Source organism: Leptodactylus fuscus, chromosome 3 (assembly GCF_031893055.1).
Source record: "Leptodactylus fuscus isolate aLepFus1 chromosome 3, aLepFus1.hap2, whole genome shotgun sequence".
Lineage (NCBI taxonomy): Eukaryota > Metazoa > Chordata > Amphibia > Anura > Leptodactylidae > Leptodactylus > Leptodactylus fuscus.
The window spans coordinates 71,919,481-71,945,454 of NC_134267.1; the positions used below are offsets into that span (position 1 = coordinate 71,919,481).

Genomic DNA, 25,974 nt, shown 5'->3' on the forward strand with positions numbered 1-25,974 from the left:
AACTAAAAAGTACACCCGGCCCCGCAAAAAAAGACGCCCTATGCATCCACGTACACTTACATATAAAAAAGTTACGGCCGTCGGAATATGGCGACTTTTAGGAAAAAAAAAATTTAACACAGTTTTGGAATTTTTTTTAGGGGTCAAAATGTAAATAAAACCATATAAATTTGGTATCCCTGGAACCGTACCGAAACACAGAATATAGGGGACATGTCATTTTGGCTGCACAGTGAACGCCGTAAAACCAAAGCCCGTAAGAAAGTCGCAGAAATGCATTTTTTCTTCAAATCCACCCCATTCTGAATTTTTTTCCTGCTTCCCAGTACATTATATAGAATAATTAATGGCAGCATCATGAAGAAAAATTTGTCCCGCAAAAATTAAGACCTCATATGGCTCTGGGAGCGGAGAAATAAAAAAGTTATGGGGTTTAGAAGGAGGGGAGTCAAAAACGAAAATCAAAAAATGCCATCGGCGGGAAGGGGTTAAAGAGCGTGACATCAATGTTGAGTTTATATCCATCCGCATGTCCACCATTTACAGCAACTAAAGGCTGTGAACAAAAGCTTATGCTTTACTCCATTTGACATTGACACTGTAAGGTCCACCTACCACTGTCTGTGATGTTGTAGCAACATCTAACACTTCTTAGCCAATAGCGTCTATAGAGTCATTGATCAGAAAATAAAGAACAAACGTGTGCAAACACGTGGTGGCAGCCATTTTCTCGTAGAATGGCCGTTTTTGTTTGATCAAAGGGAATCGCCATTTGATTGGTTTTGTCAAAATCTAACAATTTGGAACATTTGGGCCTAATCTGGTTTGTTAGGAACAGATTCACCCTCTCTAGAAATTTTCTACATGTCTAAGTGGAATAGGTGTTCATTCCTCTATAAACTACAGATATATCATGTTCATTCCATATTTGGGAAGCACAGGGAATTTGCTACATCCCTGTATATGTGGAATATGTTTTCATTCCTCTAAGAACTCGTTGTCCCTGAGGATGTTCATTCAGTTGTTTAATTTTGTAGAAAAAAAAACATCACAGACATGACAAAAAACTAAAGGCATTTCAAATGGCAACTTTCTGGCTTTAAGAAACACTAAAAGAAATCAAGAAAAATAATAGCAAGCACAGGGAATAAATTATGGAATCACTCAATTCTGAGGAAAAAATTATGGAATCATGAAAAACAAACAAAATAACACTCCAACACATCACTAGTACTTTGTTGCACCACCTCTGGCTTTTATAACTGCTTGCAGTCTCTGAAGCATTGACTTAATGAGTGATAAGCAGGACTCTTCATCAATCTGGCTCCAGCCTTCTCTCATTGCTGTTGCCAGATCAGATTTGCAGGTTGGAGTCTTGTCATGGACTATTTTCTTTAACTTCCACAACAGATTTTCAATTGGATTGAGATCTGGACTGTTTGCAGGGCATGACACTGACCTTATGTGTCTTTCTTCAAGGAATGTTTTCACAGTTTTTGCCCTTTGGCGAGATGCATTATCATCTTGAAAAATGATTTCATCATCCCCAAACACCCTTTTGATAGATGGGATAAAAAAAAGTGTTCAAAATTTTAATGTAAACATGTGCATTTATTGAAGAATTAAAGGGGTATTCCCATCTACATAATTATTTTTTAATTTGTAGATGATTAAAAGTTAAACATTTTTGCAAATGTAAGAAATTAAAATTTCTGCAGAGTTTTAAAGATTTTCTCTAACTTTCTTAGTGGTGACAGTCTGTTATCTTGATCGATTGCCATTGGATACGACCACCAATGCAGAAACTTTCTGAGGTCAGAAAATCAGCCATGATTTCTTTATTGTGGCGGGATATCTTCTGATACATGTAGTGTCCCTGCCTGATAACCCGGCTACAATAAGAAAATCATGACTAAGTTACTGACAAGTCCCAGACCATAGAAAGTTTCTGCATTAGTGGTCGTATCCATTGGCAACCGATCAAGACAACAGACTGTCACCACTAAGAAAGTGAGAGAAAATCTTTAATACTCTGCAGAATTTTTAATTACTTATATTTGCAAAAATGTTTAACTTTTAATTATCTACAAATATAGATGTGCTTATGTACATGGGAATAATGACAGCCATCTCCCCAGTTCCTTTACCTGACATAGAGCCCCATATCATCAATGACTGTAGAAATTTGCATGTTTTCTTCAGACAGTCGTCTGCATAAATCATTGGAAGGGCACCAAAATGTTTCAACATCATCACCTTGCCCAATGCAGATTCCAGATTCATTACTGAATATGGCTTTCATCCAGTCATCCACAGTCCTCGATTGCCTTTCCTTAGCCCACTGTAACCTTGTTTTTTTCTGTTTAGGTGTCAGTGTTGGCTTTCTTTTAGCTTTTCTGTATGTAACGCCCATTTTTGAAGAGTCCTGTTTATCACTCATGAAGTCAATGCCTCAGAGACTCTTCATCAAGGAAAGCAGACACCCCCAAAAGAATCAGACGTTGACTTTAAAGGGAGCTTTCTGTACAAGATGGCATTAGGAAGATGGTTCTCCACAACAATCGGGGTTGACTATCGGTAGTGTTTGGCTCTTAAACACTGATCGGGTAGTCCTGCTGGCATCACTCTATTGTGGCTGCTTCCTGACAACAGAGGAAGCCAACTGCTATACTTGGCTGCAATAGACTGCTGTTGCTATGACATGGGACCTAACAGGAGTGACATAGATAATGTGTGTGAGAGCTTGTACAACACTGCCACTTACAGACTCTTAATTGTAGGATCCAAGGGGGTCTGGTGAGTAGATTGTTCATGGAAAAAAAATAAGACGTCCCCTGAAAATAAGCCCTAGCCCATCTTTTGGAGCATGAAATAATATAATATTATTTTTCGAGAAAGACTTTAGTCTCACTTCATTGGATGTCCCCTTGTTACAGTTCGAGTTTTGGATATAATTGAATCAGAGATTTTTACATTTCCTATTGACTTCTATGGCAGCTGTATGAATTCCTATTTACTGAGCTCCCTCTAATATAGGCCGCAGGCAGTCGTTTCTTTTGAAGTGAAGATTTGAATTTCTTACCTGGGATTATTCATCATTAAATTTGTGCCAATTTTTGGCATAAATACATTGAAAAATATGGTATTTAGGCTTAATTTTCTGATGAGGAACATGACTTCTGTGGGGTAATTTAAAAGTAATTTTATACATGTATATCATAACGTCAGGCAGGGGATATCAAGAATGCTCAGGAGTTGAGTTCTCGCCACATGCAGTGCATATCTGCTGTATTATACAGCAGGCACCCAGTGTGAACAGTCCTGTGTGTTAACATGATCATAATCATGGCTTTTAAGCACTTAGATGTTATTAATCCAGCAATGTAAAAGGCTCCCAGACCTGTTATTATAGATCTTCTGCTAAACGGGCATGGCATATCATTGAGTCTCCACTACATTGTTTAACTGTTCAAAATCCCTAGGGTCCAAATCTTTAATGAAATTTTACTGTTTTTAATACTCTTTGTACTTTGTGGTTATTTTTACAGTTGGCTTGCACATACATAAAGCAAAATATGCCTGAGAGTTTCACAGATAAGCAGTATATTGCTGAAGCAAGGAACTTCGTTTTTAAACAAATTTCAACGGGTATGTACAGTATATCAGTATCATTTATACTTTTAGTAACATCTTTGTTTAATATAAGTTCATAATATGGTCTGTCTATAGTGTCTGAAAGGGATTCTCTTCCAATCTATTCACATTTGATTGGGAACCTGCTGTTCACAGATGAGCGCAGCAGCTTGGCAAGATGATTGTCACTAGAGATGAGCGAGTACTGTTCGGATCAGCCGATCCGAACAGCACGCTCCATAGAAATGAATGGATGCACCTGGTACTTCCGCTTTGACGGCGGCTGGCCGCTTAACACCCCGCGTGCCAGCTATGTCCATTCATTTCTATGCAATCGTGCTGTTCGGATCGGCTGATCCGAACAGTACTCGCTCATCTCTAATTGTCACCTTAGTCATTGACAGAAAATAGAATAAAATATAATCGGAAAATAAAAAAGTGATGCCCTGATGCTCAAAAGACCTGCCTATCTGGTTTGAAGAAAGGGAGGGAAGGTGAGCAGAGAGACAAGAAGAGGAGACAGAAAAGAGGAGGGAGAGAGAAAAAGAAAAACCCAGGGAGGGTAATGGGGGAGTGAACAGGGTAACATACCACATGTGGGCCCAGAGGGAGGCCCGCAGGACATTATGTGTCAGCACCACAGTAGAAGGACTTGAAATTCACTATGTAAGGTCATATGTAGATTCCAAGATAATGCTAGGACAAACGCCTGGTGGGAGGTGGTGCTCAAAACTCATAGTCCAAAGTTTAAGCCTGGGAGGGGTATCCAGAGCCCAGAAAACTGTGATACTCCACAGAACGTTGAATTCCAACAAGTAAAAGCAAATTTTGTTAAAGGCTTCACCTGTGTCATTCAGGAAGGAAGTGAGGTTTTCCATGCGCATAATCTCATTGACCTTCAAAATCCAGAGGAAGAGAGGAGGAGATTCCACTTGTTTCCAAAATTGTGGAATGCAAGCTCGGGCTGCAAGGATTTAATAGGATATTTTACAAAAAGTTCATTATATTCACGTTTTATTCATTTATGAAAATTGTTTATAACCAGAGTTAAGTTCCATGACTTGCATGTCCTGTTTCATATTAAATATTTTTAGCAAACTGTACTTAATATGTAATTCTGCAGGAGCCACCAAATGCTATGATGCCTTATCTTCTGATTTGCTGAGAAATACTTTGGCATCTTTTGTACAAATGGGGATTGTAAACGCCAGGAAAACGTGAGTTCATTTTTACTTACTTATTTTTGAAGAGAAACTTTCATCCCCTCCAAACTCCAACTCTGCGTCTTTCAGCAAATGCTCATCCACTGATTTGAGTACAGTTGGAATTGTTTTTCTCTAGCCCTCACCTTTCCAGAACAATCAGTGCAATTATATTTTTGGTGTCTGATATGCTAATTGGGTTCTCAACTGTATAGAGGGCTGTCCTAAGCTGTCTGTTTTGGTCCAGAATTGCCTACCTGTAATTTGAGATTGTAATCAGCACTTAGGAACAGTATGGACTAGAACTGCATGACTTCCTTCCATTAGAAAAGTAAAAAGCATGATTTTACTTATACATTTTTAGGGGGAAATGATGTGGTGAATTAATTTCATGAAATGTCCCATCTCTCACCAGTTTTGTCTGCTCTTTCTTCTCCTCACTTCTGTATTCTTAAACAAGCTGCTGGATGACTGACTGACTGATGGACATGACACTTAGATACAGACTTTGCCTTTATCATGAGATATCAATTCTGATTACTAGAAATCTAATATAAAGGAAGATCGAATATACACAGTAAAATGTATTTTATATTACACAGGGTTGGAGAAGATTAAAAATGTAAACGTACATTCTTCAATGGAGAGAACATATTTACAGTAAATCCTTGTATATACTTAAAGAAAACACACACTGTCTGAGCCTTTATCAGCAATCTGCAAATAGCTGACCTAATTGTCCTGAGAGCAGAGAGAGAGAACTCAGTTCTCCCCAGAGCGCAGTGACTCACCCTCTGACCTGTTAGCAGATACAAGACAGGGACCAAGGGAGCAATGTGCAACAATGGGAGGAATAATTTCACATACCAGTTAAACAAAACAGCATTGCTAAAGCATTGTATTTAGGAAAACTCTTGAAGTTTACATAAACTAGCAGCATAGATGGGATCCTTGAGATGGGAAAACTTCTTTAACCTTCCTTCACACGACTTTATGGGCTTGCAATACATGATATGAAATTTATATATTTTTACATTACTTTTTTGGAATTTTTTACAATACATTTTTATCCTGCCTTATTTTCAGACAACTGAAAAAAAATTACCCATACCTAGACCATGCTGTTTTATCTACTTTATGATCAGGACATTTTCCCCAGTTCATGATCAGGTACATTTTCAGGTTTTTAGGGGGAGTTCACACGGAGTTACGTGCCACGAGATTTGGCACGTAGATGCCGCGGGACCCTTTGCGTGCCGTACATGCTTCCATTAATTTCAATGGGAGCGGGGATCGTATGCGCCGCGCTAGTTTGCGGCCGTGAATAAATGCAAACTAGCGCGGCGCATACGATCCCCGCTATCATTGACATGAATGGGAGCGTGTACGGCACGCAAAGGGTCACGCGGCGTACACGTGCCAAATCTTGCGGCACGTAACTCCGTGTGAACCCGGCCTTAGTATGTTCGGTTTTGAAAGTTCTAAAAAAAATTACTGTATATACTCGACCCGAGTATAAGCCGAGGCCCCTAATTTTACCACAAAAACTGGGAAAACTTATTGACTCGAGTATAAGCCTGGGGGGGGGGGGGATTGGGATGAGCAGCTACTGGAAAATTTAAAAAATTAAAATGGTCGGAGTTTTTGGTGCAGTAGTTGCTGGGTGCTGGGAAAGGGGAGGGGGTGTTTTGGTTGTCTGTCTGCCCCTTCCCTGAGCTTGAGGACTGTTTTTTTTTTTTTTTTTTTTTTCCCCCCACTTGGAATTCAGCCTGGCTGAATATAGGGTATCTGCAGTGCTCCTATTAAACCCTTCCCGACAGAACAAGAGCACTGCAGATTCCCTATATTCAGTAGACCGGGCACTTTCAGACACAGGGATACATAATGTGTATGTGTTTCATAGTAATTTTCTACTTTTGTATGTATTCCAGGGAAAGGGGTGATTTAGAACTTTTATTTATTTTTTTTAAAAGCTTCTTTTCCCCCCCACTATTTTATGGGAGATTCTATACATTGATATTGTGGCTGGTCATACACCCCCCCTCCTAAAAATAAAAACATTGCTGACTCGATTATAAGCCAAGGGGGGCTTTTTCAGCGCAAAAACTGTGCTGAAAAATTCGGCTTATACTCGAGTATATACGGTAATGTTTTTCTTTTTTTTTTTTTTTAATTAAACATGGATTTTTATTTTTATGTCTTATTTTTTCACTTTATTATAGCACAAGGTACTAATAAAATATTTTAAAATTTTTTGTTTTGCTTACTGTTAGTGTTGTTTTTATATGTGTAACACATAGGTTTGTATTGACAATTTTGATAATATTGTCAATTTCCTTAAGTTTTTCGCCTTTATAGACCTTTTGAGGGCATTTCAACATTTAATACATTTTATTATTGCTGATTTTCCCTATAACTGCAGCTAAGACATTCAGAAACAATTACCAACAACACATACCTAACCTGTTTCCCCGAAAATAAGACAGTGTGTTATATTAATTTTGGCTCCCAAAGATGCACCAAGTCTTATTTTCAGGGGATGTGTTATGTTTTTCATTGAAGACGAATTCACATTTATTGCTGAACAAAAAAAATGAACATTCTTGCGTGCACTACTATGCCCCATAGTGGCCCCTACACACAATATTACATCCCACAGTGGCCCCTGTACACAGTACTATGCGCCGTACTGGCCCCTGCACACAGTATTATGCCTCATAGTGGCCCCTGCACACAGTATTATGTCCCATAGTGGCCCCTGCACACAGCATTATGCCCCACTGTGGACACCCATGAACAATTATTATACTCTGGGGTCTTTTCAGAACCCAGAGTATAATAACCGGAGACCCAGGGGGGAACACCAACATAAAAAACACTGTTACTTACTAGAGATGAGCGAACACTAAAATGTCCGAGGTTCGAAATCCGGTTCGAACAGCCGCACACTGTTCGGCTGTTCGAACGGATTTCGAACCCCATTATAGTCTATGGGGGGAAATGCTCGTTTCAGGGGTACGCAACATTCGATAAAATTATACTTACCAAGTCCATGAGTGACGGTCGGGCTGGATTCCCCTTGAAGTCTTCTCCGGCGCAGCGCCCCCGCGGCGTCTTCCGGCTGGAATTCACTCTGCCTAGGCCGGATGCCTAGGCAGAGTGAATTCCAGCCGGAAGACGCCGCGGGGACGCTGCACGGAGAAGACTTCTAAAGGTAAGAGAAGAACCAGCGTTGATTGGCAGAAGGTATAGCATTCTGCCAATCAACGCTGGTTCTGCATCGAACCTTAAACTTCAAACAGCTAGTAGTGTTCGATCGAGTACGAGTATTTCGAATATTGTAGTATTCGATCGAACACCTACTCGATCGAACACTACTCGCTCATCTCTATTACTTACCTATCCCCGACCATGGACTCCTCGGTGGTGTCGGCCATGTTCAATGACATCCAGGACGTCACATGACCTGGAACGCAGGCCCCATTCATGTGACATCAGGGATGTCACACAACTAGACCCGAAGCCTGTCTGGAGCCTGGAAAGGTAAGTAACAATGTTTTTTATGTTCTCTTACCTCTCCTGGGCCTCCAATCATTATACTCAGGAGTCTGAAAAGTATAATAATACTATAATAATAGTGTTTGTGGTGCCCGCGGTGTCACTTACCGATCCCGGCCACTGCCAGGATTGGTAAATAAATAGGGCCCGTTACTGTCTGGAGTAACTCCAGCCAGTAATGGCCTATTAAAAAAAAACAAAAAACCCAGCGGTAGCGGCTGTCGCCGGGCCCCTAATGTCCCGGGCCCTGTGGCAGCTGCTTCCCCGATAGGCCCTTCAAACGAAAACTACTATGTCTTACTCTTGGGGGGTGCCTTATATTAGGCAATGCAACAAAACCCCTGCTACATCATACTTTCGGGGTATGACTTAATTTCGGGGAAACATGGTATGTGTGTGTGTGTACATAGCAAATATATACAAACAAAAGGTATGCTATATATATATATATATATATATATATATATATATATACACACACTCACCGGCCACTTTATTAGGTACACCTGTCCAACTGCTCGTTAACACTTAATTTCTAATCAGCCAATCACATGGCGGCAACTCAGTGCATTTAGGCATGTAGACATGGTCAAGACAATCTCCTGCAGTACAAACCGAGCATCAGTATGGGGAAGAAAGGTGATTTGAGTGCCTTTGAACGTGGCATGGTTGTTGGTGCCAGAAGGGCTGGTCTGAGTATTTCAGAAACTGCTGATCTACTGGGATTTTCACACACAACCATCTCTAGGGTTTACAGAGAATGGTCCGAAAAAGAAAAAACATCCAGTGAGCGGCAGTTCTGTGGGCGGAAATGCGTTGTTGATGCCAGAGATCAGAGGAGAATGGCCAGACTGGTTCGAGCTGATAGAAAGGCAACAGTGACTCAAATAGCCACCCGTTACAACCAAGGTAGCCAGAAGAGCATCTCTGAACGCACAGTACGTCGAACTTTGAGGCAGATGGGCTACAGCAGCAGAAGACCACACCGGGTGCCACTCCTTTCAGCTAAGAACAGGAAACTGAGGCTACAATTTGCACAAGCTCATCGAAATTGGACAATTGAAGATTGGAAAAACGTTGCCTGGTCTGATAAGTCTCGATTTCTGCTGCGAAATTCGGATGGTAGGGTCAGAATTTGGCGTCAACAACATGAAAGCATGGATCCATCCTGCCTTGTATCAACGGTTCAGGGTGGTGGTGTCATGGTGTGGGGAATATTTTCTTGGCACTCTTTGGGCCCCTTGGTACCAATTGAGCATCGTTGCAACGCCAAAGCCTACCTGAGTATTGTTGCTGACCATGTCCATCCCTTTATGACCACAATGTACCCAACATCTGATGGCTACTTTCAGCAGGATAATGCGCCATGTCATAAAGCTGGAATCATCTCAGACTGGTTTCTTGAACATGACAATGAGTTCACTGTACTCCAATGGCCTCCACAGTCACCAGATCTCAATCCAATAGAGCATCTTTGGGATGTGGTGGAACGGGAGATTCGCATCATGGATGTGCAGCCGACAAATCTGCGGCAACTGTGTGATGCCATCATGTCAATATGGACCAAAATCTCTGAGGAATGCTTCCAGCACCTTGTTGAATCTATGCCACGAAGAATTGAGGCAGTTCTGAAGGCAAAAGGGGGTCCAACCCGTTACTAGCATGGTGTACCTAATAAAGTGGCCGGTGAGTGTATATATATATATATATATATATATATATATATATATATATATATATATATATATATATATTGGACACACCTTCTCATTCAAAGAGTTTTCTGTATTTTCATGACTATGAAAATTGTAGATTCACAGTGAAGGCATCAAAACTATGAATTAACACATGTGGAATTATATACGTAACAAAAAAAGTGTGAAACAACTGAAAATATGTCTTATATTCTAGGTTCTTCAAAGTAGCCACCTTTTGCTTTGATTACTGCTTTGCACACTCTTGGCATTCTCTTGATGAGGTGACTACCTCTCTTCAAGAGGTAGTCACCTGAAATGGTCTTCCAACAGTCTTGAAGGAGTTCCCAGAGATGCTTAGCACTTGTTGGCCCTTTTGCCTTCACTCTGCGGTCCAACTCACCCCAAACCATCTCGATTGGGTTCAGGTCTGGTGACTGTGGAGGCCAGGTCATCTGGCGTAGCACTCCATCACTTTCCTTCTTGGACAAATAGCCCTTACACAGCCTGGGGGTGTGTTTGGGGTCATTGTCCTGTTGAAAAATAATAAGATGGTTCGACTTAACACAAACCGGATGGAATAGCATGCTGCTGCAAGATGCTGTGGTAGCCATGCTCTTTCAGTATGCCAATTTTGAATAAATCCCCAACAGTGTCACGAGCAAAGCACGCCCTCACCATCACACCTCCTCCTCCATGCCTCATGGTGGGAACCAGGCACGTAGAGTCCATCCATCCGTTCACCTTTTCTGCGTCGCACAAAGACACGTTGGTTGGAACCAAAGATCTCAAATTTGGACTCATCAGACCAAAGCACAGATTTCCACTCGTCTAATGTCCATTCCTTGTGTTCTTTAGCCCAAACAAATCTCTTCTGCTTGTTGCCTGTCCTTAGCAGTGGTTTTCTAGCAGCTATTTTACCATGAAGGCCTGCTGCACAAAGTCTCCTCTTAAAAGTTCAAACAACTTGAGACACAATACGTAAAAAATATATAGTTTTATTAATAAATATCACACAAAACAATACATAAACAGACAGGGGAGACACATAGGGAAAAAGATAATTTTCCCCATTAAATAGCAGAGGAGTACCATAACCCTCCCACCGGTAACAAACTGAGTATAACCCCAGATATTAAAGATGATACAAAGATACAAGAAGCCGAGTGCAGGCGAAACGCGCGTTAGGCGTTTCTTATGGTCCTACTGGTCTCAGACTGAGTCCCCCCTGTTGTTTTCTTCATTTCTACATTTGTGATTACAGAAAATATGTCGGCACCTACGGTATGTATTAAGGTGACCCCATTTGGGACACTTCTTTACTTGTTTACCACCCTCTATCTATATTAGTCATATTATTATGGTCTGAGGACATTTGTATTCAAATCCTCTTACCTATGTTTGGTGTGTAATACTAGGTATTTAGCTTTAACTGGGGATTACATTCCTCTTCTTGCGACTTTTTTCTTGTATCTTTGTATCATCTTTAATATCTGGGGTTATACTCAGTTTGTTACCGGTGGGAGGGTTATGGTACTCCTCTGCTATTTAATGGGGAAAATTATCTTTTTCCCTATGTGTCTCCCCTGTCTGTTTATGTATTGTTTTGTGTGATATTTATTAATAAAACTATATATTTTTTACGTATTGTGTCTCAAGTTGTTTGAACTATATTCTTATATTTGTTTTGAGACCAGTTTGTTGCATTTTGTTGGGTTTTAGCTTTTGGTTTTCATTCCTCTTAAAAGTTGTTGTAGAGATGTGTCTGCTGCTAGAACTCTGTGTGGCATTGACCTGGTCTCTAATCTGAGCAGCTGTTAACCTGCAATTTCTGAGGCTGGTGACTCGGATTAACTTATCCTCCGTAGCAGAGGTGACTCTTGGTCTTCCTTTCCTGGGGCGGTCCTCATCCTCCGCAGCAGAGGTGACTCTTGGTCTTCCTTTCCTGGGGCGGTCCTCATGTGAGCCAGTTTCTTTAGCACTTGATGGTTTTTGCAACTGCACTTGGGGACACTTTCAAAATGTTCCCAATATTTCGGACTAACTGACCCTCATTTCTTAAAGTAATGACGGCCACTCGTTTTTCTTCACTTAGCTGCTTTTTTCTTGCCATAATACAATTTTTAACAGTCTATTCAGTAGGACTATCAGCTGTGTATCCACCTGACTTTTGCACAACACAACTGATGGTCCCAACCCCATTTATAAGGCAAGAAATACCAATTATTAAACCTGACAGGGCACACTTGTCAAGTGAAAATCACTTCCGGTGACTACCTCTTGAAGCTCATCAAGAGAATGCCAAGAGTGTGCAAACCAGGAATCAAAGCAAAAGGTGGCTACTTTGAAGAACCTAGAATATAAGACAGATTTTCAGTTGTTTCACACTTTTTTGTTAAGTATATAATTCCACATGTGTTAATTCATAGATTTGATGCCTTCAGTGTGAATATACAATTTTCATAGACTTGAAAATACAGAAAACTCTTTGAATGAGAAGGTGTGTCCAAAGTTTTGGTCTGTACTGTATATATATGTGTGTGTGTGTGTATATATATATGTATATATATATGTGTGTGTGTGTGTGTGTGTGTGTGTGTGTGTGTGTGTGTGTGTGTGTGTGTGTGTGTGTGTGTGTTAAATTAGATATTTTCCTTTCAGGAATGACCGTATTGCTGGGTACAGACCAGACAGACAAGACAGCATAACATTGGGGTTGGAGTGAATGTGGTTGGCACCAGGTAGACAAGTGCTGCCATGAGGTCTGACCACTACTGATAACTAATTCTTTACAATGGAGTGCTCACATTGTCATGTGGCTCCTCCCATAGCAGAAGCAGCACTTAGAATTCATAGAGTCACTTGTTTGTGCTATGGGACTGCTGCAGCCAATGACAGAGCTTAGAAATTATGTCTCCAAAAATATCATGTGATTGGCTGCTGTACACTGATACTGGTAGCCGGTGGCCCAGAGAGAGGTGAGTAAAGTTGATGTCTATGGCCCCCTCAAGAGCACTATTAAATGGTAAAATAACACCCCTTTAAACTTATTTTTCAATGTCTGAAATTACAAGTAGATGAAGATTGAGTCCACAACTTTATATAAATGTAATTTATGGAACATACATTCTGTACAATACAACTAATATACTGTACACCTATGCCATATGGTCTTATTTTATCACTAGGTCCAGTGGAACTTATTATTCTCCAGATTCCCATGCTTTAATAAATGCAACAGCAAAACTTGGTAAGATGTTTGTACATTTAGATTTTTTTTTTCAGTTAGAATTAAGCCATGAAGTGTATAATTATGGTAGGCCTTGCAGCTTCAAGGAATCATCAAAATCTATTACTGCAGTATATACGGTACACCATTCAGACATGGTCAAAGTCAATAACTATCTTGTTACAGTGGGGCCCCTCCACACAAATGTTTTCTATTATTGAATCAATCTCCCGATTGTCTTTCACACTGAGCACTACTTTTATATACATTTTACATACATTTCTCTGGAATTCAGCATGTCTTCTATTGATCACACATTCCAATTTTTAGGTTTCTCTTTCTCTGTTCAGTTATCAGCTCTGCGATTCCTCAGCTCAGTTGAGACAGTTGACAGTTATAGCAAGTTCCACCTCTGCCAGCTTGGTTACTGAATAAATATCCTTCTTCCTATATTCTCCTGAGAATTCTCCTATATTCTCCTGAGAAAGGCCTGGTTCACATCTGAATTCGGTATTCCATTTGGAGAGTCTGCTGGGCCCCCCCAAACGGAATACCAAATGCATTGACAAGCGATGAGCTTATTAAATCACACGGACCCTATAGACCAGGGGTCGGCAACCCCTGGCACGCGTGCCAAGACTGGCACGCGAGGCATATTTTGCTGGCACGGCAGCCAGCCTGAGACTTCATACTAAATTGAGAGAGAGAGCGTCCTTTCAGTGCTCTGGTAGAGCTGCTGTGCAGGACACGCCCCCTTCTCTCACTGCCCACCAATCAGAGGTGAGCCTCTCACTGCACAGGATAAGGGCTCCCTGGACCTGCTGCTACACGTGAGAGGCTCCTGCCGTCTGCAGCCCTGAGGAGGAGAGAAGCAAAGTGAAAGTAAAAACACCAGGTACGTGTGTTACTAACTATTCTTATTAATGTCAGGCATTTGGGGTTATTACTTTAGTTTTAGTAACTCCATGTGCCTCACATTAATAGCAGTTAACCCCATTATGCCCCTCACATTAACCCTGTGTGGCTCACATAAGGGTTACTGATGTGTGAGACATATGGGGGTACTAATAAAGGACCTAAATAATGAAGATGTTCACTTATTACCTCCATATGTCTCACATATCAGTATCCCTTATGTAAAGTACACAGGGGGTTAATGTGAGGGACATGATGGGGTTAACTGCTATTAATATGAGGCACATTGAGTTGTTAACCTGTAATATACATGACCAGACTCTTTATCTACAACTGTGGATAAAGTACAGACCTATATATTTCAATTGACCCATATATACAGCCATTCTTTTTGTGGCTGTGTATCTGGGCCAAATTAAAGAGCTGAAAACTATGGCGCAGGTCTTATATGTGTCCTATACATCCCCTATATCTGTCCTATACATCCCCTATATCTGTCTGCATTTGCAGCCCTGTCAATTCATTTTTTAACATATAGGTCAGTGAAACCACATGCGTGCCATTTGTATGCAGGAGGCTGATGCCCCATGTTACAGAAACGCAGCATTTTTGTTGCAGATTTTGATGCGGTTTATTTCAACCGAAGCTAAAAATGGCTACAGAAGGAATGGGAAGTATATAGGAAGCTTCTTATACGTCTCCCTTCTGCTCAATCCACTCCTGGTTTAGGCTCAGAAAAACACAGCAAAATATGTAACAAAAAAAGCTGTGTTCCCTGTGCCTCAGCCTTAGGCTAAAGCCCCACATTGCAGAAACAGCTTTTTTTCGTTGCAGATTTTGCTGGTTTTTTTGAGCCGAAGCCAGGAGTAGATTGAGCAGGAGGGAGACGTATAAGAAGCTTCCTATATATTTCCCATTCGTTTTCTAGCCATTCTTGGCTTTGACGGAAAGAAAAACGCAGCCAAATCTGCAATAAAAAAAAGCTGCATTTTTGTAATGTGGGGCCTCAGCCTTAGTGGGATTCTATTAAATGGTGACACTGTAACTAGATGCAATTATAGCCAAATCCAGTTCCTGGGCACCAGTGCATTCATTTTGTTGTAAGTGTGACACCCATTAATTCCTGGCTGGGGTTTTGCTGTTATTGCACCACCAGGAACTAAAAGTGACAAATTAATCTGCGTTTCACTTAGGGAGCGTTCACACTACCGTCGGTGTCCGACAGCTAGTGTCCGCTGCTAATGTCTGTTCAAAATCTTGTGTGGATATTAGCAGCGGACACTAGCTGTGTCTGTGACATTTTGCATTGATTTAAATGGACATCGGGTGCGTTCGTTTACTGTTCGTGGGTGTCCTTAAGTGTCCGTTCCCAAAGATGTCCGACTTTTCAAGCGGACAGAAAAACCTACATATCGGGTTTTGCTGTCCGCTTGAAAAGTCGGACATCTTTGTGAACGGACAGTTAAGGACAGGCACGGACAGTAAAAGAACGCACCCAGTGTCCGTTTAAATCAATGCAAAATGTCACGGACACAGCTAGAGTCCGATACTAATATCCGCACAAGATTTTGAACGGACATTAGCAGCGGACACTAGCTGTTGGACACCGACGGTAGTGTGAACGCTCCCTTACAGAAAACTGAAGTTACTAACTGCCAAGGACTGGATGGAACATACAGGTACATTGTGTGTCAGAGCTTTACAGGTATGACCTCACTCTGCTCCCAGTCACATACATTACCACTAATTGTGGGTTACGCATGTACTTACATTGCTTCTAAAGGAAAAGAACATGTGTATCCAGGCAAATAGTGGTAAGCGCATGTGGCTGGGAGCGCAGTATGACAGCACCCCTATGTTGCGGTTTGTGCTATATGAGTTTAGTGTAGGTGTCGTCAGCTTTACAATTATTGACCGGCACTCCGAGGACCTCATCTTTGATTTTTTAATTTAAATCGGCACGCCGAACAGAAAAGGTTGCCTACCCCTGCTCTAGACAATAATGGGATCTGTGTGTTTTCTACGCAGTCTTCGCATGAGACATGCAGAGAGGAAAGTAGTTAATGAAGTACTTTTCTCTCTGCATGTTCTGTGCAGACACCGCTTGGAAAACACACGGACCCCATTATAGTGTATGGGGTCTATGTGGTTTCTTAGCTAACCGCTTATTAATGTGTTTGGTATTCCGTTCGAGGAGTCCGCTTGGGGACCCCCAAACGGAATACTGAACGCAGATATGAATCAGGCCTTAGAGACAATAAGTATACAGTTAGATATGAAGCACTATTAGCTTTTTAGAAACATAGTCGATCAATGACAGAAAGCTATGATACTGTCCATCTAGTGTCAACCTATATAATTGTCTTTTTATCTATAGATTTCTGAACCACATCTGCTGGAAGTTTGTTCCAAGCCTTATTGCTTCTGAACTTCTGGCTGTCCAGCATCTATCTATCTATCTATCTATCTATCTATCTATCTATCTATCTATGTGCACCACATTATTACCAGTACCCTCAAACAACTTAAAAAATGAGTTAATAACCTGCTCATCTGATAGCCCCATAGAGTGGAATGGAGCGTCAGTGGACAACCATAACTGCTGCTCTATTCGAATGGTAGAACGTAGGTTGGTTCCCTATAGTGGACTTCTAGTGGTCAGATACTTAACCCTTACACTCAGGATAGGTGATAAGTACTGTTTATAGACGGATCTGGTTGCTAATTTTTGTGTCCATTGTAATAAAGTCTAGCACCAGATTTCATTTTAAGAAGATGAATGTGTATTACTGCTTTGAAAGGAATGTAAATATTGACCCTGATCTTTATTTTGCAGAAGTGCCCTCCAGAAAGTTTCCAGCATCAAGACTTTAAGGAATCTGGCTTATTGTAAAATTCCTTAGCAGTGAAATATTGTACTAGCTGTGTAACAAAAAAAAAAAAGTCTGAATTATAGGGGTCTATTTCTATAGATAACACAGTTGCTGCTGTTTATAGCTGAGGAACAGTCCCATAGAAATTATAAATCACCAAAAGGGTTTGGGACATGGAACTGAAATTTAAACTTTATTTGTATCATCTAAATGGGACACACATCCTAATAATCTGATAAAAACACATTACATGGGGGGCATATGAATTCTACAAAATCTATCAAAATCAACACTTCATCAATTGCCGCTCTGTAGGAATGATATATATGGCCACATGTTCCTGCCCTAAGAATTATGTGAGGAAAACAAGGAGACAGTTCAGATCCTTGATCATGCATCTAGCCAATATGATACGCAGAGGGGATCACCCCCTAAACAATCATATCTGGGAAGTAGATCGGGGGACCCTGGAAATTTAACTTACCAGGGAATTGAGAAATTCCAACCATCTATGTGAAATATATGAAAATACTTCAGAAAGTGGATATTTAGGATACAGTGTGTGAAACCTTGGGATCTAAATGAGAATCTCTTTTTCACACCTTTCATGTAAACTTTAAATCTGACTGTACCTAAATAAAGCAGGTTTTTTTTGTTTTTATATGTATTGATATCAGTATTGATTTGGATTATGGGTTTATATATTCTATATCTGAATCACAATTTAGAATTATAGTGACTTATGGTAATAAGAATACCAAAGTGAAAAAAACCTGAGAGATTCGTGGGCAATTTTGAAAATTGACCCTGACATTGATTTCCCGGCGGAGAGACATCCATTGGTAACATATAGACATGGGCCTACTTTAAGGCACAAATTGGTACATAGCCATTTGTCTGCTAACAGCTCAGAAACATGCTTGGAAAGACGATAAAAGGATTTGGTGGGTACCTACCATGTGGCTCCTGTAGGGCATGTAGCTTTATAAAGAAAATAAATCTTTTTTTAGACATGCTACTAAACAACTTTATAAGAACAGGAGATTCATTAACTGCAGATCACAGGGAGTTGGGTACTTCATGTCCTGTTCCTCCTGGGGAACCCAACATGTCGGCAAGAATATTAGGGAATTCCACAGGAGGGTTAGGGACCATGTGAATAATATCTTGCGCAATGAAGGCACTCCATTGGCACACCATGAATGTGAAAAGCATGGAGGTGAGGCCTCAGCGATCAAGTTCCAGGGAGTTGAACTGGTTTCTCCATCCCCAAGAGGAGTGGACTTTGATAGAATAATTTTACAACATGAAGCTCATTGGATTTTTTTGCTACATTGTGTTAACTCAGAGGGTTTAAATGAGGGAATATTGTATGTCTGTTTTATTTAGTGGGCCAGGAAATCCATCATATCTCTCAGTTCCCTCTGGCTGTCATTTTCTTGTAATTTGGCTAAACCCCCTCCCCCCTTTCCTGGGTCTGTTTTTTGCTTCTTTTTTTTTTTTTTTTTTTTTCTTTATGCCATACTCTAGTTTTTGTACCGTTGATAAGAGAATAGACCAAAGCTGACTGGTCCTTACAGCCGAGTGGGCTAATTAGAATAGCATTTTATATTTTGTGGAGATTTTTATAGGAAGTGAGGTGAAAAACAAATTAGAAAAACACAATTAGTCAATTCCTATACGTGTCCAACTATGTGTTTATGATTTCTAGGAATAATTTTTAACATTGTTATAAATAAAGATATAAATTTTACGCGTATCATTTTTGGGGTTCTGATTTACCATATTGTGGTTGTTTTTTAGACTAGTTATTACGCTTTACTTTTTTCACTACCATCATTTTTTGTTATGGTTTACAAACTACTATCGGTGTACCCAATTCCCTGATGAGTAATTTGCTTTGCCTTGTTTCCAGGTGTTTCCGATGATATCAGTATTGATCTGCATTATGAGTTTATATATTTTGTATCTGAGTCACACATAAAATACCTATTGCTTTATGACACTGTATATAACAAATGGAGGCTGAGTGGACAGTGAGTTGAGAAAATATAGCTTTGGTTCATTTTGGCACTTACGCATTATTAATAACTTGCTTAGACCACTTAGACTTTATTTTATTTTACCCTTGAAGCCACCATGGATATGAAGCAGGTTCATACAAGACTGTGTCCAATGTTGGGGAGTAGGCTCAGCGGTAGCAGCAGTGGACCCAGAGACAGACGCACAAAAATCTGGTATAAACAGGTTTTACCCTGTGCATTTATTTTGGAAAAAACTACATAAAATAAAGAGGCCTTAGCTTCAGACAAAAACAACAAAATAAAACCTACTCGTCTGAGCTGCTAACTAACACAAAAATCCTATCTGTACGTGTGGCATGCTCCAGCCACACAGAAAAAAAACAAAAACAGGCTGTGTTCACCTGTGAGCTTAAAGAGGACCTTTCATGACTTTGGGCACAGGCAGGTCTATATACTGCTAGAAAGCAGACAGTGCGCTGAATTCAGCGCACTGTCGGCTTTCCCGATCTGTGCCCCAGGTAAAGAGCTCTTTACAGTCAGAAGGGCGTTCCTGACAGTCTGTCAGGAACGTCTTTCTCCACAGCAGTGCCTATCGCACTGTACAGTGTGAGTGGGGAGGAACGCCCCCCCCCCCCCTCTGCTCACATTACTCGTCCATAGACAAGTATTATCAGGAGGGGAGGGGTTCCTCCCCGCTCACAATCCTTCTAGGATTTTACCAGTCTCTTTCTCACACCATGCAAAAACGAAATGGTTTTGCGGCGGAGAGGCTGCATACAGACACCAGCTGTTTGCTTTAAAAACTCATTGAAATGAATGGGTTTTTAAACTGACCTCTGGCAAACTGTCCCCACGCTGTTTTTCCTTCCATTTCGGTAGACAGACAGTGGCGCAAGTGTGAACGCTTCCTAAAACTGGTGATAACCTGACTGACACCTGATGGACTCATATAGAGGTAGTTGTGTTTGGATCATTTGGAATATTATTTCCTCTAATTGAGAGATGGTATTTTAATATCATTTTCAAAGCTTTTTTTACACACAATCAACAACACCATATGCTGCCTATGCACTCACCTACGGTATAAATCAATAAAGCAAACAATGGATACAAGAAGCAACTTCAGTGAGGACTTATCTAAGACCCTTGTCCTCATCACCACAAAGAAAAAGAACAGTACATCAGAAAGAGCAATTAGCACAATGAAATTATACACATATGAGAAGTATAGTAATGGTGTCAGACTGGGGTTCCTTGGGCCCAGCAGATAAATGATTCTGGGGTCCCACCCTCCAACTACAGGTAAATACACCATAAATCCATAGATAGTTTAAATTTGTGTGTCTTCTGCTGTAATTTTGTTATGTTAGAGCTTGGGCCAGAGGCGTAGCTATTGGGTTCTGCACAGGGAAGGGTGGGTGCAAACATGTCTTAAGTGGGGCCCCAATTGTGGTATACCAAGATTATCACTATATGATGACTGTATAGTGGTGAATAGTGGTTCTATACAGGGCTCTGCAGCCCATTTAGGTTAAGGCAGCACAGGAAATATTTATTAAGTTATGGGTGACCAAAGATGGGCAAACTGACTCGTACTGAGCCGGGTTCGACCCGTATATTTTCATTTTGTTTACAAAACCAAACAAACAAATGGAGATTTTTCTTGGATGAATTAAAATTGTTTCCACATTATACTCTAGGGTCTCTTCATGTTTTTTGATTTTTCACACCTTCCCTGGGCCCACAAACGATAGTAATATCACTTTCATTTTTACATAACTTTGGCTGGGTTTGCCTTAGAAAGCTAGAAATTGGATAGATAGTTTCCTAGGAGCACTGAGAGTATTCTACACTATGATTTAAGACATTTTAAAGTGTGGTTCCAAGCTTCCCAAAAAGGAATACGGATAGGTTAGCACATATCCACCGGGCCTCCAAACATTATAATCTGGGGTGTGAAGAGACCTCAGAGTATAATAATAATTTGTGGGTGGAGAACTCCAAAAATGAAAACTGCAGAGGAAACTATAAGAAATTACACTACGTGAAGGGGCCACTATGGATCATAATACTGCATGCAAAGAGAACATTATACCGTGTGAGGGGTCCTAAGTCAGAAGCTTGCTATAGGGCCCAGTTTTTGCTAGTTATCCCCTGCTTGAATCTATTCTGGCATCCTCCTGTTCCTGCCTCAATTTTGTCATCCTCTATACTCATGCTTCAACTCTGCCATCCTCCTGTCTCCTGCCAATATTCTACCATCCTTCCTGCCTCTACTTTGCCATCACTCTAGAGGTCATATGCAAGAGCTCCTATTGGTAAGATAGAGACTATGAGGAAAAGGTGTGGTCTCCACCAAGCCAGAGAGAAAGTTCTACTGCTTACTGTTGGCTTCTTACCCATGGATGGGTAATCCCTTTAAAAGGGTATCCCAGTCTAACACCTGGGAGCCCTGCTTATCAATTGGTTTAGGGTTGGTTCACATCTACTTTTGTATTCTATCCGGTTAGAGTGCTCATGGAGATACCCCGAACGGAATACAAACACAATTGAAAGCACTGTGCTGTAAAAGCACGCAGACCCCATAGACCAGGGGTGCCCAATATGTCGATCGCGATCTACCGGTCGATCGTAATGGACGTATGGGTTGATCGCAGGATGCAGCCAGGGATCCCCGGTGTCTGCTTGTTCACAGTGGGTGAACAAGCACTCTGGACACTTGCAGGCCGGGCAGCAGCAGCTCCGGGGGATGACTCACTCCCCGCTGTTAGAGATGGAGGGGGCCTGGGTGCTGCTTGTTCACAGTGCAGGCTGAGAGTCATCTACGGACACTGGCAGGTGGGGCTGCTGCAGCCCCAGCCTGCCACTGTCCAGAAATAACTCAGCCTGCGCTGTGAACAATCAGACAGCGGGGATCCCTGGGCGGCCACAGAACGCCGCTGTCTCCTGCGCTCACGCTCCGCCCGACCCCGCCCACATGCCCGGCCCCACCCACAGACGCCCTGCCCACAGATCCGGCCCCGCCCACAAGAAGTGGGTAGTAGATCTTTGGACTTGGTCATGTTATAAAGTAGCTCACATGCTGAAAAAGTGTGAGCACCCCTGCCATAGACTATAATGGGGTCCGTGTGGTTGCCGCGGATTGCCCACACGAATCATGTCCGTATGATTCGTGCAGGCAGTGCACGGCAACCACACGGATCCCATTATAGTCTATGGGGTCCGTGTGCTTTTACAGCACTTGCAATTGTGTTTGTATTCCGTTCGGGGGGTCTCCATGCGGACTCTTCCCGGATGGAATACAAAAGCAGATGTGAACAGGGCATAAAGATGCTTACACTGGATACCATCTGTTTTATAACATCCATACAATGTAATTACATTATAGTAGTGAATGTGACAAGGATTTTATTACATTGCATAGCTGTTAAAGTCATGCAATGGAAACAGAATGGGTCACGGCACGAGTCAGAATTTGTTTGAGAAAGATGGATAGAAGGAGACATGATGGAGTCAGTAAAGGCCACAATGTGCTGTCAAGGAAAATGAGTAGAGGTTTCTGGATTTTTAGTAGTACATGGAATACAGGAATAATTGGATAAAAGATTATATTTTTTTTTATTTATAGTGCCCTTAGATACATAATTTTGTATTTTCCTCCGAATGATGGAAATAGAATCTTTCTGTACTAAGACAATACAGGACCTGCCCCTCTTCCCTTTAACCCTTTCACTGCCAAGGGTCTCTGGAAAATTAGCACCTCCAGTAGCCAGAGCAATTTTCACAGTTTTGAGATGGATAAATCAAACCTAAATTGCAACATTAAAATATCATCCAACTCCCCCATAACTATATATTTTCTTAAAGTAGACACTTGCAGCATTGTCAGAATACCACTTGGTACTGTATACGAACAGGTATCTTCATGCAATTTTGATTTAAAGTAAATATTTTATGAAAAAATGCAAATAAATGTATATTAGTTGTTAAAAGTGGAAACCAAACAATAAATTATATGCACCAAACCTTCTCAAAATAAGAGTTCAGCATGTGCAGAGTTCATTCATATCACGAAGGCAGAAAATCGCTAGAACTGGAAGGAACAAAAATCTACTTTGAAGCTGGAAATGTTAAAAAAAAGTATCATCCTATAAAATGTAGGAAATACACACCGTCGAAAACAAGTGAACCCCTAAACCTTATATATTTTTTGAAAGTAGACAACCTGAAGATTACAAATGTCTTAATGGGTTATCAATAGCCACATCCACCTTCATGCAACTTTGTGACAAACAAAATAAATTTTTGGAAAAAATGCAGTAAAACACATACTTGCACCTAAAATTCATGTTCAATCTCACATTCATTTACAAAATACATTTAAAATAATAGCTTAAGGTGTAGACAATGTGTGTGTGTATATATTTATATATATATATATATATATATATATATATATATACTATATGTACCGCAAACATCAACTACTCAGACTCCCAAAAACACTAATACAGAAGACAAGCAGGATTTTGCTGTTATTCACTAATATATTAAAAAGCTATACTGCACCTAGAAAGCTGTGACTGTGATACCAAAATCAAACTTTTTTCAGATTACACTGTATACTGTATGTAAAACACAACTTAATCCTATTAATATTATAAATGTGAAAGTTTGTGTGTTTGTTCCTCAATCACGCTAAAAACGGCTGAACGAATTTGGATGAAATTTGGCACATAGATTGTAACCTCGATTAACACATAGGCTACTTTTTATTCCGGTAAATGACATGGTTTCATGACTGGTATGAATTTATGTTCACATGCTATATTACACTGCTCTTATCTTTGCTTCTGAGAAAGCCACGGCTGTTATCGCTCTGTGTAAACACACGCTAACCCTTAGTGTTCATGCATTTGCATACTATCTGATCTGGTCCAGACACTGCAGACAAAATGACATGGGCAAACAACGTCAATCGAAATTGGCAGTTTGCCAATTTTCAACATGCCTGGAAAAAGAAAACTACGAGAGCTATGAAGCTAGAAGTCACAGAGTTCTCCTCAAGCGGAGCTGAGGCGGATCATCAACACGCTCATTATATGGCATCACAGTGAGCTGCTGAGATACCGGAACATTCACAGGCACAGTGCAAGGAACAAGTTCAGCGGCAGGCCAGCTTGATAGCTGCCAAAACGCCGGAGCATTCGGATCATCAACGTCATCAACACGCTCATTATATGGAGTCCCAGCGAGCTCCAGAGTTTCCGGAACAATCACGGCCACAGCGCGAGGAACGAGTTCAGCAGTAATTCGCCTGAAGAAAGGTCATGTTGCTTCTTTTTTCTGCTAGCAGCAAAAAAAACTGTCAGCAGAAAAAAATGAAAGCTAGCGGTCTCCATAGACCACCATTGGTATGGAAGCAGATTTTGAGGCAAAATCTGCTGTCAATATCTTCCTCATTGCCCCCGTGTGAACTAGCCCTAACAGTGAAAAAAACAGCCATATGTATAGACACAATATGATCAATGTGTTCTCAAAACTAGTGAGTGATGGACATCGCAAAAGCATGTGAATAAGGCCAATTTTTACAAGTGTTTTGCACCCAAGGGGCATCTGTTTTCACACAGATCCATTGCAGTGTGTGGAGGGACAGTGTGCGTCAGGCTGTCTTCCTCCTGCAGCTGCGGGTTTGGTGTTCATGTTTAAAAACACACAATTCACCCCACAGCAGCCATCTCTCCTTTTTGCATATTGTTTCACTCGCTGCCTTCCAAATGCCTTATATTTTTCTGCCCACAGAGATACATTTTCAGGGTTGTTTTTTTGTGCAAAATTATACTTTCTAATCTAAAATTCTGTACAATGTACTGGACAGCTGGGGAACAATTTTGGATGGAGTATGAGATATAGAATGCGCTCAGCACTACGCTTTCAAGTGACTAAGTGTATAGTTTAGAACATGTGGTAATCCTTATGGAGAAGGAAAGATGCAATGCACATATTAATGTTACAATCTATAAAAGTACATAGAGCAGATAGGCATTGTTGAGATCCCTCCATTGATCTGGTGCAATGGTCCCTTCTCATCATATTTGGCGCTTCTTTCTGGTGCCTTATGTGACTCCCAATCTTGACCTGTAATTACTGTGAAATAACATGATCAGCTTAATTCAATAAACAGCAAGTAAAAGGCCACACATGGAGACGTAGCAAAAAAAAAAAAAATGCTGCAGATAAACGCATCATTTTTCACAGAAAGTCTAGTTTTTCCATGCAGACCTTCTGCCCCTATTAGGATAAGGGTCCGTTCACACAAAGTAAATGCACGCTCATTTTCTTTACACGTGTATTGTCCCAAAATGAGTGCACGTTTACGCCATGTGAATGGACCCTATGACTCCACGTCGCAAAGAGCAGCCAAAAAAATGCTGTGGAGAAAAATGCGTCCTGTCTTGTCTTGGGTTTTCTTCCCCAAAGTGCTGAGCTACAGAATTTATAATCTAGTGCTTCTCCTCTATATTCCTGTATAATGTGTTTGTGTGTATTTTGTAAATGAAGCAGATATGGCAGCTGAATTTCTCACCACAAATATTTATCCAGTGTTTCATCTGTGTAGACAAATTCAGATCTTCTACATCTATTGCATATGCCAAATATGAAGCCAATGTAGCAAAGTTTAATTTTTTGTGAATTTACAAAATGATGAAGAGGATAGCACATGTATTGAGACCCTTCACTATAATAAACCTTGGTAAAAAAAAATATGCAAATCTATTCTCCAGGATGTAATTAGGAGCACAGTGCCTCTGTATGCCGCCATCTAGAGGGCAGCAAATGGCCAAA

General features: G+C 40.8%; 1 protein-coding gene across 1 annotated transcript in view; it reads left to right on the top strand.

Moving 5' to 3' along the window:
* The window catches only part of LOC142197476 (dihydroxyacetone phosphate acyltransferase-like), a 77,776-nt gene extending 60,033 nt beyond the window's left edge, over positions 1–17,743 (top strand). The window contains exons 13-16 of the mRNA XM_075267774.1: positions 3,549–3,648; positions 4,757–4,850; positions 13,276–13,337; positions 17,068–17,743. Of these exons, the coding sequence (XP_075123875.1) occupies positions 3,549–3,648; positions 4,757–4,850; positions 13,276–13,337; positions 17,068–17,105 (294 nt within the window). The 3' untranslated portion in view covers positions 17,106–17,743. The remainder of the gene's footprint in view (positions 1–3,548; positions 3,649–4,756; positions 4,851–13,275; positions 13,338–17,067) is intronic.
* The last annotated feature ends 8,231 nt before the right edge of the window (positions 17,744–25,974 follow it).